General features: G+C 39.7%; 2 protein-coding genes across 2 annotated transcripts; both read right to left on the bottom strand.

The window, feature by feature from the left end:
- Positions 1-20: 20 nt before the first annotated feature.
- LOC142981046 (N-acylneuraminate-9-phosphatase) lies at positions 21-11,270 on the bottom strand. The gene is made up of 5 exons (XM_076126705.1): positions 11,075-11,270; positions 4,715-4,889; positions 3,429-3,513; positions 1,710-1,932; positions 21-1,119 (listed from the first exon to the last, which is right to left on the bottom strand). Exons 1-5 carry the CDS (start codon positions 11,183-11,185, stop codon positions 949-951), a joined length of 765 nt encoding a protein of 254 aa, XP_075982820.1. The 5' UTR covers positions 11,186-11,270; the 3' UTR covers positions 21-948.
- Positions 8,209-11,002, bottom strand: Neurochondrin (neurochondrin). Its single transcript, XM_076126704.1, has one exon. The coding sequence runs from the start codon at positions 10,702-10,704 to the stop codon at positions 8,491-8,493; it is 2,214 nt and encodes a 737-aa protein (XP_075982819.1). The 5' UTR covers positions 10,705-11,002; the 3' UTR covers positions 8,209-8,490.
- Positions 11,271-13,756: the final 2,486 nt, after the last annotated feature.

Raw genomic sequence — 13,756 nt, 5'->3', positions numbered from 1 at the left:
TTATTTTAAAATGAAACAAGTTTATTTTCCCAAATTATCTTTATTTATTAAATAATTTATATTTGTGCCTGTCAGTTTCCTAAAAAATAATAAAAGTTGCTATTCGAATAGGCATCTATTGTAAAAAGACCACACATATTTAACTTGTACCTAAAACATCTAGTTAAAGCAAATGTATAGTCAAAGAAACATGGCACAACTAATAAGCATTAACTGATTGAAAGACGAGACATCTAAGCACAAAGAAGCTTGTCACCTATAACTAGTACCATATACTAAAGTCAGAGATTTATACAAGGAACAATACTATACTTTCATATGTACATCATATACATATCAGTCTGTAGACATGTTAGCTATCTCTAAATGACAAGGTATGTACACGACATTTACTCACAATATCTGGAACCAGACACCTTGCGAGCACCTATATGACATGATTCCAGCAATAATTTAGGTTTTGATCATAACTATTTAACCAAGCAAGACATCTTACAAGGAACATTAACCACTATCAGTATCACATATAAGACAGTCTCTTAAGAAGTTTCCTTAGAGTACAACCAAAAATACTTAAAAATAAACTTTGAAATCTCTTTATAAAAATATGCATTACTATATGCTTCTTTAAATCCTTAAAAGTAATCAGGCGTTCATATTCTTACCTACGCGTCGTCAGAAATAAATATATATTTATAAAGTAATATAACACTCAGATAAACAGACGGATTATGCGAACTCGTGGTAACTCGTGCGTAACATAAAATCAATAGCATCCGTGTGCTACATAAATAAGGACGTGCCACAAACTAAAACCTATGTATTTGTACTGCAAACTAAATTTTGTACTTTGGCAGAATACTGTTCACAGATACAACATTGTCAAAAGTGTGTACCAAAAAAAACAATAACAAAGGTAGAATATTACAGCCTCGTCAAAGATAATTATCAACAGGTTATGCTAGATGTGTGTGCAGAGCGTTTGAGTTTGGGAGAGTTTGGCAACACTTCTGGTAACTCTGTGACCTTGTCTATTGTGAAGTCGGGTAAGTCTGACGACTCCATGTCCTTTTGTAGCGGTATCCATACTGTACCGCCTAGCTCTGCTTCTTTTCCTCCCTGGAATAGAAACACAATAATAACATTACAAAATGTTTGGAATATGCCATTGAAATTATTCATGTTTTTAGTTCAGAATACGATCGTCATTTATAACTATGATAGGTAGTTCGTTTACTAGTGTAGCTAGTTTTGAGGTAAAACAGGAACCATGCGACGTAATCAAAGATTTTATCGCTTACAGAAATCTGCTTTAACAGATTTTACTGCAGTTTGGGTTGGCACTGCATCAACAGCAGTTCCAGTATAATTTTAGTTTACATTATTGCAGTTGTGGTTTTGAGGAGATGTTGACGAAGACAAAATGTTGTTGAAACTTTCGTTCTAAGTTTGTAATCTTAATTTAGAATTTATATTTATATATTTATTTATCAGAGGTGGTATATGGGATTTACACCTATTATTTAGTACAAATTTGTACCGTGATGGTTCGATTGTCGGGCAAATCGTTCGCACCAAACGGATGTATTGATTTTCTCTTACCAGAAATATAAACAATACAAGTTTTGTGTGCGACCTTTAAATATTTATCGCGTTTAAGACAGACTCATTTGCATTGTAGGTACTGTTAAGGTATTCGAAGCACTCACCTTGATATCAGTTTCCAGTTTGTCTCCAACCATGATGCACATGCGTGGCTCGACGTTGAGCATCTTGCAAGCTTCAAAGAAGATGTTTTGATCAGGCTTCTCCCACGGCAGGTCGCCGGACACGAGCACGCAGTCGAAGTACTTGCGCAGTCCCAGCCGTTCTACCTTCTGCCACTGGGCGCGAGACGGCCCGTTCGTGATCAGACCGAGTAGATAATCCTCCCTGTGCCACATTCATTCACCAGCCTTTCGTTATTTACTGATGCCTTTTAGGCTGAAACTCAGCACATGATACAACACAAGCCAAATGATCTTGCACCATTCTCACTGCAATTGTTTCACTAAATTAAACGAACCAAAATAGCCATGGTCGCGACATCATCAGTCGCAACGTGGTGCATTTTAAGAATTAATAAAATTAAGTTCAAATTATTTTAGAATCGACTATTGCAGTTTATGCAAGAGAATTTAAGACAACAAATGATAAATGGTTACATTCCATATGCAACTTATATGAATAACCGATATAAATTGCATATGAAAATAGATCTTACGTGCTAGTTTCGTGCTGCGTTGAAAAAAATAACATACGACTCGAGATTTGTGGTGAAAATGTTAAATTTTTGTATCAACAGAGCACAATTTCTTAGGGATTTAAAAGGACAATGGAGATATTTTAAATTCCCAAATAATTTTTGACTATAACCTGAATGTATAAGTTAAAACACAAACCTTTTTCTTTGCAATTGCAAACTTTTTAACACCAACACACATTTTATTTAAAACTATCTCCATTGTGTTACTGAATTTTTTGAGGTTCGAGTATTACCTTCGCCGTGATGTACTCCCTCATATATTTTACAAATACAATTCAAACCTAAGTGTTGCGCACGCGGCGCCCCGAGTTTACTCACTCGTTGAGCAACAACTGAACTGTTGAAAAACAAGTCATTTATTAGCAACATGCGCTCAAAGCCAGCCCAATACACTTGCAAAGGCATCTGTGATTCTTTAAACATTATTCTTGTGCATTTTCTCATATTTTCGTGTCTATTTTATAGTTAACGTCTGTGTAACTACGACAGTATTTTGGGCAGTGTTCTATATTTAACTATCTATCGTGAATGCCTCCACAATGTTTTGGTCCTGACTTTTCTATGATATTGAGAAATCAGTATTGCGCTGATATCCATAGTATTATGTGGCATGCAACTTCCAATGATAAAACAAATACAAACTAAAATTACTTGTTATACTAGTGATGTATGTGTCGTGGGCAAGATGTGGGCGATGACGTATCAATCTGACGATGAAAATAATTTAGTACCACATAACACCATGCACAATATAAATGATAATATAGATGATTTTGTTCTGAGATTAGACATCATTCAAGTAACAGATATAAATATATGATTGATACATAAAACTATAAATGGAAACCCAATGTTAATTTCGACATTATAATCTTAGAACAAGTTCAATTCATTGAATAATTTTAGCAATCTCTTTGTTTTACTTTTACAAAGACCGTGAAAACAATCTGAGTACAAAAGCAAGGAGATTTCTAATTAACATTATTTACAAATTATAAATAACATAAAATATTACATCATGGAGAAATATTTGTTAATGTTTCATGAATATTTTCGATTATACTATAAATAAATATTTCTTCATAACATAAACTAAATTAAAAATAAAATTTAACCAACGTACCGCAGTGTCTCTAGCAGATGTATCACTTCGTGTGTTAGAGCCAAACATTGAAATCTTAATTTTACCCATTCGGTTGATATATTTTCTGAAAATAAATTAAAAAGAAATAAAGTCAGTACTTGCAAAATTTAAATCTAATTAAGATACAATAGTTGGTAGTTTATTCTCATATCATTTCGTTGATAAAAATTGCAACCCAGGAAAATATCTTAATATAAATTCTACGTGGCGGAAACTATTGCGGTATCCGGCACCACTTTATATCAGATTCAGAAACTATTTGGAAATCAAGACCGCGCACCTACACATGTTCCAACAAATGGGACAAGGCTGGAATTGAAATCGTGACAACATTGTCACGTTTTAACACTCCTGCCCTTAACGTTACCCTTGTCATTTTCTTTTATTATTTAAGTAAAAAAATATAGCAATCCGTTCGTTTTCTCTTTGTTTCTCTCGATTCACGTGTTCCCAATAGGCGCGTCATTTCCATTCATTACGCGGTGTCTTTTTACAATTATTTATAGCTGTCTCTACAGGCCGTTTATAAATCTCTTGTGAACGCCTACATGAAACAGCGAAATGGCTACATTTTACTCGGACGATGGAAATGTTTCATCACATCACGAAGTATTCATAGAAGTTTGTTTACATGTTTACATTAATAGCGTTATGACAAGGCGGTTTTGCCCGTTCGTTGTAAGGACTTTGTGAGTCTGTACCTACGGTCGAACGGCAGACGTAGAAGTGCATTCACATTCTAGGCACCCTGCCAAGACTAATCGTAAAAACTATTTCACCAAAGTGTACGGACATGTCGGTAATAGACACGAGATACTGTTTGTCACTCGTTTGGCACGGAAAACGTGATGTTAATGTTACAATATGTAAATTAAGAGTGTATTGCTCACCGACTACTTAATCACTTATTTTATTAGACGCTCGGTAATTAAGGAAGAGTAGAGTTACAGTCAGAAAACCCACCTGTTATGCTACCTACCAAATGCAATATTTAGCTGGTGCTCTACTGACACCGAATTAATAAGACCGTGACGATGCCCAGATAAGATCATCATTAGTTTTATTACGCACACAAAACGTGTAAACTTACTTCAAAACATGACTAAGAATTACTTTTGCCAAATGAGAGAGAGGCTACTCCTACCTATAATTCCCACATACAATTTGTTGAGAACAAATTTCCTTGAAACGGATTATTTGTGTTGGAACTGGAATATACAATTTCAAAATAAATTCGTGCTGTTTATGAATTAAAATATACTAACTGGCGATATGTCTATAGTTCTTCGGAAGGCAGTTGCGCCATAGGTGAGCGGGCCATTCGTCCAAAGCGTACGTATCATCATCAGGGCGGGCCCGGAAGGCGCGCAAGAAGTTAGTTCCACTCTCCACTGCAGCGTCTTGAGGAAGACCATATTGTTGCTGCAGAATCTCTATTATCTGAAAGTAAAAAGTTAAATGGTTTATTGGCGCCGGAAAATCTGTTCCCCAATACTCTTTTGGTATTGTTGGCTCCTGGCTGAAGATTTATTTATTTATTTATTTATTTATTTCTTACAGCTTACAACTACCATTACAGGTGTACCACCCAATGCGGTAGTTATGCCACAGATACATAATTATTTATAATACTTAGTCTAGTAATTTACAATAATATTATTAATTATAAAACTAACCTTAACATTAAACGTTATAGCATATGATAAACATAGAAACCCTTGTAAATTCACTCAGAGTACAGCAAAACACATCCAGTTTATCTGCTATCAGATTGAGAGTGCGGAGCGCACGCGTCAGTGGCGCCTCCTGTAACAGTTTGGTCCTCCCTCGCGGAACTGCTAACAGAGGCGGTTTCCTTCGTTTCCAAATATACCTATCCGGAACACTAAAGTGCACCTGTTCAAGCATATCTGCATTGTGCTCTTTTCCTCTAATAATTTTAAATAAATACCAGACTAAAGCAAAATCCCTCCTAACTCGCAACTGGTTATACCCTACCATACCTAGTATGAACAAAGTTGGATACATAAGGGGATAAAATGGGTACACTCCATAAAGCCGCAAATATATATACCTAATAAATTTATTTTGCACCCGCTCCAACATGAGATTATATTTAATTTCATGTGGAGCCCAGATTACTGCGTTAAATTCTAATTGACTCCTAACTAGTGCATTATATAATGCTATGATAGCTCCAATGTTTGTAAAATTCTGAACTGTACGTAAAACAAAACCTAAATTTCTGAATGCTTTTTGACATATACTGGCTATGTGATCCCTAAACTTTAAATCAGATGTGAGGCAGATTCCTAAATCTTTAACCTCCGATGTTCTAGACACAGGAATCTTGTCGATCTCATAGGTGTAGTGGATGGGAGAGTGTGAACGAGTAAAACTAATAGTCACACATTTTGAGATGTTAAATTCTAAACGGTTTTCTTTACTCCAATCCACTACTCTGTCTATGTCCCTCTGTAATCTTACGCAGTCGTCTCTATTCCTGATATCAAGTGATAATTTTAGATCATCAGCGAAAAGTAGGCATCTCGCATCTTTAACGACTTCTGGTAAGTCGTTTATCATCAATATAAATTGCAACGGACCCAAATTGCTGCCCTGACTCACCCCAGACCACGTAAAATATGGGTCAGATCTAAAACCCATGTATTCCACATACTGTCTCCTATCTCTCATATAGCTGCCAAAAAACTGGAGTAAATGTGACGTGAAACCGACTCCAGCTAGTTTTTTAAGCAAGATGTCATTATCCACTAAATCAAAAGCTTTTTTGTAATCAAAATAAGCGGAGTCAATTTGTGCGCCACTATCTACTGTTGGCACTATATGAGCCATGTGGCTAAGAAGATTACTGGTTGTACTTTTCGCTGGACGAAATCCATGCTGAGCGTCAGACAATTGTGTACTTACCTGTTGTAATATAACTTTATGTATCGCCGATTCCAAAACCTTGGCAGGGGTTGACAGCACAGCGACCGGTCTATAACCCTCTACACTGGCTTTTGAACCCCCTTTGGGTACTGGAACAACTCTAGAGGTTTTCCACCTTTCAGGAAACACAGCTGTTTTAAGACACAAGTTATAAATGTGCAATAATGGCGCAGCAAGCACTTCCCGACAATCTCTAAATACATACGGTGGTATACCATCTGATAAGATAAGGGTTAGAGAGATATACCTACCTACTTATTCCTAGGTATAATGCGGAAGATTAGGTACCAGCTCTATATTCTCATTTTGTGTGGAATTTGTGTCATTTAAATACGTTTTCCGTAATAAACTGGTTACGGTAGGTGCGTATTTGGGCAGACAACAAAATCTGTTATTACACAAAGAAGTACAGAAATAGCTGTGCGATCAACAATCCAATACAAGTTAGCACATCCGTCCGGCCGTTTCTTTGGATCGATTCATTTATTGAGCGATTACATTTTTTTTTATTGGTTTATTTTAAATACCAACTGAAACCATTCGATAAATCTTTAAGTGACACTAATGGAAAAATAATATAATGTACTTAATGGTGTTTGGGTAGATAATGAGTTGATCCACCAAATTATGATTTAACAAAGTTTTTTTTAATTTTAGATAAGGTTGTCTTTATTTAGCCTGACCCATAGGAACTTTAAAAAAATGCTGCGCATTTACGCCTTCAGTAAAGTTGAAGCGTCGAAGATTGTAAAGAAACAATAGTAGAAAATTCGACTCATGGACTGGACACGTGGGAATTAAACAGAATCGAATATGTGACCTTTTGCCAGTTCGATCATAATATGACATTCTTGCCTGTCTACTTGATTTGATTATATAATTGAAGGTGTACCCGGAGTAGGATCTATCTAGGTTTGTAAGTTCACTGTGATTCAAACTCATAATTCCAGATTTATTCTTTAAATAGTCCAGAATTATACCTATAGGGGACTGAGGACGTCAAGGGACAGTCATAAACAATAATTTGACTATCATAATAGTAAGCTGGCAATTTCTTGTAAATATAGTCTATCGATTACTTGGAGACATCGCCAACACCATGAGTGCGTGCTGAGTGCAAAATCGACCTTCGCAAATACTTGCAAATCTTGACGGCGGACGGTCTATTTTCTATAACATATTCTCAAACTACTACCATATACTTACATGAATAATATTACTACGTATATCACACTTCGTCGTATAAAACAGGCCCAATTTTAAAGATAAAGAGGCGACCTCAAAAACTCTTGTGACGTAACTTTATCTACACATATTGTGTAACTCGGTTGTAATGACCTGATATCATTTAATACACTGTAATAATCTAATTTATGCTTGTTTATAACTTCACGTCAATAAGAAGTAAATACAAAATATATCTATGTATTTTTGTTGAATTTTTTTTATGCCTTCAGTGCTAAAATGATGGAGAGGTCCTACTAGGATTAATAATTAATCTTGCGTAAGCACTTTCAGTGCTGAACAAGTCACCTACCCATTTGAGAAGTAGTATAATAAAATAGTGAAAGTGAGCTTCTATTGCATGGCATTTGTATCTAAGGAAGTGTCTGTGAGTCCAGGAATAACCTGGGGTCAACGTTCTGGGCGTAGCGTCGTTCACTCACCTGCTACTGTTTGGCACACCACCACGTTTGAAAACTGATACTGAACAGCTAATGAATTATTACTACTCTTCTCAATTCATGCTCAATCTACAGGAATTATTTGTGCACTTTACTAAGTACTACTAAATCAAAACAATAAATTGGTTCACATTAAAAACTTTATTGAGTACCAAACAATATTTTTTGTTATAAAAACAATAAGCATCCAGTCAAAACTATAATACATAGAATAAACCAGTTGTTACTATGTACAATAAGTTTATATCGAAGCAAACATTTGAAACTAAACTGTTAGAGATTAAAATAACCATACAGTAATTACAAAAACATATTTAAGTACATTGTTGTAAAAATGTATTATACTGATAGTGATATAAATTAAGTAGGTATTTACAATACCTGCCCATTCTTACACAATAAGATTAATCTCCAAACAATTTTTTGCCTAAGTCCATTAATCTGTGGTTTCTGCACATTTTAAGAGCACCACCTTTTTTGAGGACTGGTATAGCACTTTCATTTGAGTCTACTAATCTACAGAGGAAGTCTTCAAATGCAGACTTGACATTTGGTGGTAGAGTGCCAACTTTAACCTTAGCCAGCATCTCAGCAATGCCTTGTGCCCAACCACTTTCAATGGCAAACTCAGAAATCCATGGCACCATTGTGAGAACTCCGCTCATAGTTTGCATTCCAAGGAACCAGAGGTCAGCAATTTCATTCCAATGTTCTTTATAGCTCATGGACACAACAAGAGCACTGGGGTCGTTTGATTCATCAATGTTGTACGCATCCCACAGGAATCTAATAGTAGATTGGATATATCTGCATATGGAGAAGTCATTCTTTTTAACCTTGTTTGATTGTTGTTTAAGTAAGAGTAATCCCAGCACTGCCAGATGACCATGGAGAACTAAGTTCTCAGGTATATCCTTCAACTCTGGCAAGTTATTGAAAATGAACTTGAGTAGAGTGTTAAATAACAAACTTGTTTCAACTACTTTAGGTGCCAGTACAGTGAGATTCATGAAGATATTACACAGGCTGACCATGGCTGCCCTAGAGTCCTTCATATCTTCTAATACTTGAGGGTCTAACTCTGGTGCAGGTGTATTTTTAACCTTCAACCTCTCAGATTTGGGTACAGGGGGCTTTTTGTAGTGGACTATTGACCAGTGGAAATTCATAGCTTCATAAAGTATGTCCTCTTGCTTTAAGTTTAATACTATAGTTCTAGCTTTATCCTCTACTACTAAGTGGCACAGGGCTGGTAACATTAAGCGCAGGAGGTCAATTTGACCCATCAGTGTAGTGTCAGTGTCCATAGGCTCACCTTCAGACTTGTTCTTCTCAGCCAGCTTTCTAGCCCTGTAGGCATGGAAGGAGTCATTGGCCAGGGTGAACATGAATGGAAGCAAAGTGTAAACTTGGTCCCTCATAGCGGTTGTTTCTTGTGCAATCCAAGCGACTAGTACTCGGACCATAGCACAGACATACACCTTTTCTGCATCAGGCAACTTATCTCTGTTCTTATCATTATGAACCTTTGTCAACATTGACACTACAGCATTAAAGGCACCTTTGAGGCCCGTGTAAACTGATTGTTTCTCTTTTTGTTCTAAGTCCAACTGATCTGTAGCCATGTAGTTGATAGAGAGCTCCAGCACAATGAAACAAGCAGTCACTAGGTCAGCATTGGCATAAGCTTGTTTGAAACTCCTATCTTCAAGCTGCATTCTGACTTCAATGGCACAAAGTTGTTGAAGCAGCAAGAAGAATTTCTTTGGATTCTCTTCATCATTTAGAGTCCACTCTATTCCAAGAAGATCAACAATGTTTGCAGCTAGTTTGAGAGCAGGATCCCTTTGGTTCTTGCCAATTTTGCTGGTGAGAATATCATGTAAGGCTTTGTAGATGCTCATGGGCCATGTTTCTTCACCTGAACCCGGAATAACAGTAGTCTTGTTGCAGCTGTACAACAGTGCACTCAGAATTGTAGCCAGTTCAAACTTTCTTTCAGACTGGTCTGTAGCGAAGTCTAGAGCAATTTTGTTGACCAAAGCATGGAATGGTTTTGGATCATCACCCCAAGCTGCAGGGCCATACCGGCTCACAAGTTTTACAAGGATATTGAGGGCTTCATCAGTTTGGAAACTTTGATGTGAGTAGATTTCTGACATTTTCGTGATGGCACCAACTTCAATAAGAGCTTTTTGACCCGCTTCATGCTCAGAGATGCACTGCAAGCATGTGTAAGCTTCACTGATGATGATAAGATCGTCATCATAGTCTTCATTTTCCGATCTCTGCACTATTTCAAGGAACACTGGGATGTTTTTAAGCATTTCCGGATGTGTGGCGAGCTCAGGATCATTGCAGAAGCATGTAAGTATTGACAGCGCGACTGACTTGTACACAGACGGCGGACAGTCATCTTCAACAGAGTTGCTTGTCAGAAGTTTCTTGAGGAACTTGAAGCCGATCGCTTCGAAGAGTGCTTTTTTAGCTTGAGAGTTGCAATCCTTACTCTTGACAAGCTTAGTCACCATGAATAACGCCGCGAATTTCTCCGTGTCGCTTTTCGCGGCTTTTAGTATAAGTATGCATTTTTTTATCGGTTCTGATATATCACCCATTATTACGAAACACACGACGCGATCACAAAGCGCAGTAGTGAGCGCTCCACTGAGCGCTGGGTCCGCGTTGAATCGCTCCGACAGCGGCTCGATCTACATCACGTTTATAATTAGCGTGAGTTCTCTTCCAAAATATCTAAATCTGGACGTCGAGCTCACGTTCTCCAACTATGAAACACTATTTTTAAACAGACGCTGGAACGTGAACGCTAAACACGCGGGGTGCAACAAGCAAACCAGCGAGTCCAACAAACGACGTAAAAACTTGAGATTGCGATATAGCACGATGACAGCGCGCGCACTTCGTTCCGAACTACAAATCCATGACCGTGGCAATGTCACAATAATATTTTTAGAAAAATTTACATACCTTGTTGCAGGCTCTCGTGTCTCCTTTTCTGGTTTGTATAAGGGTATTATCTAAATCGAAAAAAATAGCTGCAACATCACTATTTTCACCATAATACGAATTATTAGCCATATTCTCAGATCTGTGTAACGCAAGGAAAAAAACAGCTGCTTTGTGATGACGTCACATTGACGAGTACATGAACGTCAGAATCGAAACTGCGTTGCGGGCAGAGTTCAATATAAATATTTTTACTCCCTTCCTCTTACTAACTTAAATTGAATTTTATATATTGCATCTCTCTCTTAACTCTTCGATGGCATTACATTAGCGCCATCTGTTTGTTTACATATAAAACACTGATTACGGTTGTACACTGGTATGTCACGTTATGGTAGCTATTTTGTATTGGCGAGCCTAGGTGGCAGTTTTATACATCTGTAAGCAGAGGCGTATTTTAAGATGGCGCGCCCCGGGCTCCGCTAGCTTTCCGCCCCATCAAGGAATGAAAAAACTAAACTTTATTTTCATTTTTAACAAATTCGTTGTTTACATTGTCCTAATCAATTTTATTTATTAAATCGGTTTTAATCGACCTTCACCTCCTCTGGGCAGGCTGAGTCGTCCAGACCTGTAATGCTCAGTTCCGCGGTCTTTGTGGGCCTGGACACTCGGAAGGTGTACTCCCTGATGACTTCCCTCAATTTAGAGGCCAGGGCGTCCGCTTTCCCGGCCCCTGACCCCTGGGAGCTCGAACGTTCGAGCTCCCGTAGCCGCAACCCCGAAGCGGACTATTCCAATGTCGGCCAAGTTTATTTTGTCCTTTGCGTCCAATAACGTCTTTGTAGGTCGCACCGCCTTTTGTCGCCTCCAGCTGTAGCGTGATGATCACTGCAGTCGTTTTCGGAGCCCGAAGTTTGGGCGCCTTCTTTTTCTTGCCCTTTTTGTCGGCTTCCATAGCCTTGGGCGCCTTGCTGTTTTTCGCGACCAACTGCTACTCTTTGGCAGCCGTCGGGTTAGTGAACGGCGGTTTGGAAGCCACCGCGCTGTAAGAGGGCTGCGGCTGTTTGCGCTGCTTCGCCTTGGTCCGGGGACCTGTGAGCTGCGGTGCGGTGGCGGTGGCGTGGCGGATACGTTATCTGGCGCAGCTGATGACACTGCCCCTGGCTTTTCTGGCACGGGGGTTGGTGCCATTGCCTTTACCGCTCTAGTGGCGGGGACGGGAAGTGCCCCTGCCTTCTTTCTCACCACTAGGGGCAGACGGATGTGAAGCTCCGAGCGAGCGATTCCTCGCTACATGTGATCGACCTCCTCTTGCAAGCGATGATTCTGGGCCTGACGCGCCAGACTCTCCGTCGTGGCATACTGCCTGCTCGACTCCGACACTGCCAGTTTGATGTTCCTGGCAGCGTTTTAAAGGACTTTATAAAGGTCCCCTTGAGGTAACTAGATTTGTCGGCCACCTCCACCAGTGCGTGGTGGTTGGTGAGGATGGTGTCCGCCAGCTGGATGGCGAATTTGTCCTTGGGGTCATTGTCTGACACTCGCTACCCCGGCGCTTTCTTTTTCTTCCCCGCCCCATTCGACTCCTCGGACTCGGGGCGCGGTCGTCTTTTCCGCCAAAGGCGGCCGCTGTCGAATAGATGAGTGGCATCCGAAACCACGCTCATGTCAGAACCAGTGTCGGAATCGACACAAGACTCCCGAGCAACCTTCGACCTCCTCCTCTCCGACGAGGGTCGCACAAAACTGGGCGTGCTCTGACCCTCCGCAACTATGCTATGCACTATGCAGTCAAGACGGTTGGACTTCTTGCCTCCGATCTCCTCGTGTTTGAGCTTCTCGCCTCTCCCACTTATATCAATTGGGTTCGTTTTCAAATTTATATTATCCAAATAGTTCCTGCGAGAGTAGTGGCAAGTATCGTTCCACCGAAAAGAAGGCCCCATACTCCGGTGACCCTTATATCACTGGAGGTCGGGAGGTGCCCCAGTGGCCGCTTGCGTCTGGTATTCCCTCCAGCTCCTCGCAAAGTGAATGAACTCTGACCACGCATGGCCCCTATAGGGGGCGCCACTGCTAGAGTTACTCGGGATTTTTACAGAGGTGGTCTCCTCGCGACCCAGCCGGTTAAGGCAAGGCCCTCAGTCAAGAATGGGCGGGTTTACGATATCCGACGATTGACAAGGGCGGAAGCGGCCTGGCTCTTCGTCAGCTCGGGGCAGTGTGAGTGCCCACCGAGCCCGTCCTCCCACTGACGGCTCACCTGTCCCGCACCTGTGTCCTCTGCAAGCAGAGGGACATGCACAGTAATTTTTTGTTCCTCGCGATCACTGTTTCTCCAACCTTTGAATGTTACTAAGCCCCCTCACCACGACAAGATGCAGACCAACGCGAGTCGATCACTCGATGAAACATATCGAGACCCAAGATAGTTATTAGTTCCAAGAAAGACTGGCTTCACTTCAGAAGCTTCGCGCCGTCACAGAATGAATTCTGTTCTGTTCCACCGCTTCGCCGCCGCCCCGGTGACTGTATAACTTTATTATTTTTCTAGATAGACGAGTACATGTTAGAACTTCTAGAAATGACCTTGCGCAGGGCGACGTATGCTAAATTAAATACTAAAATATTTTTGTTGGCGTCAGACTTACTTCAGACATAACAAAACCGAGGCGTGAAAAAAATACACGGTTCAACCAG

Source organism: Anticarsia gemmatalis, chromosome 19 (assembly GCF_050436995.1).
Source record: "Anticarsia gemmatalis isolate Benzon Research Colony breed Stoneville strain chromosome 19, ilAntGemm2 primary, whole genome shotgun sequence".
Taxonomy (NCBI): domain Eukaryota; kingdom Metazoa; phylum Arthropoda; class Insecta; order Lepidoptera; family Erebidae; genus Anticarsia; species Anticarsia gemmatalis.
This window is presented reverse-complemented; position numbering and strand designations above follow the sequence as displayed.

Coding starts and splice junctions, on each gene's coding strand:
- LOC142981046 (XM_076126705.1), bottom strand. CDS start 11,185: ATGGCTAATAATTCGTATTATGGTGAAAATAGTGATGTTGCAGCTATT. Junction 3,514..4,714: donor GAACTATAGACATATCGCCA/GTTAGTATATTT, acceptor ATTTATTTTCAG/AAAATATATCAACCGAATGG. Junction 1,933..3,428: donor CATCTGCTAGAGACACTGCG/GTACGTTGGTTA, acceptor AATGTGGCACAG/GGAGGATTATCTACTCGGTC.
- Neurochondrin (XM_076126704.1), bottom strand. CDS start 10,704: ATGGGTGATATATCAGAACCGATAAAAAAATGCATACTTATACTAAAA.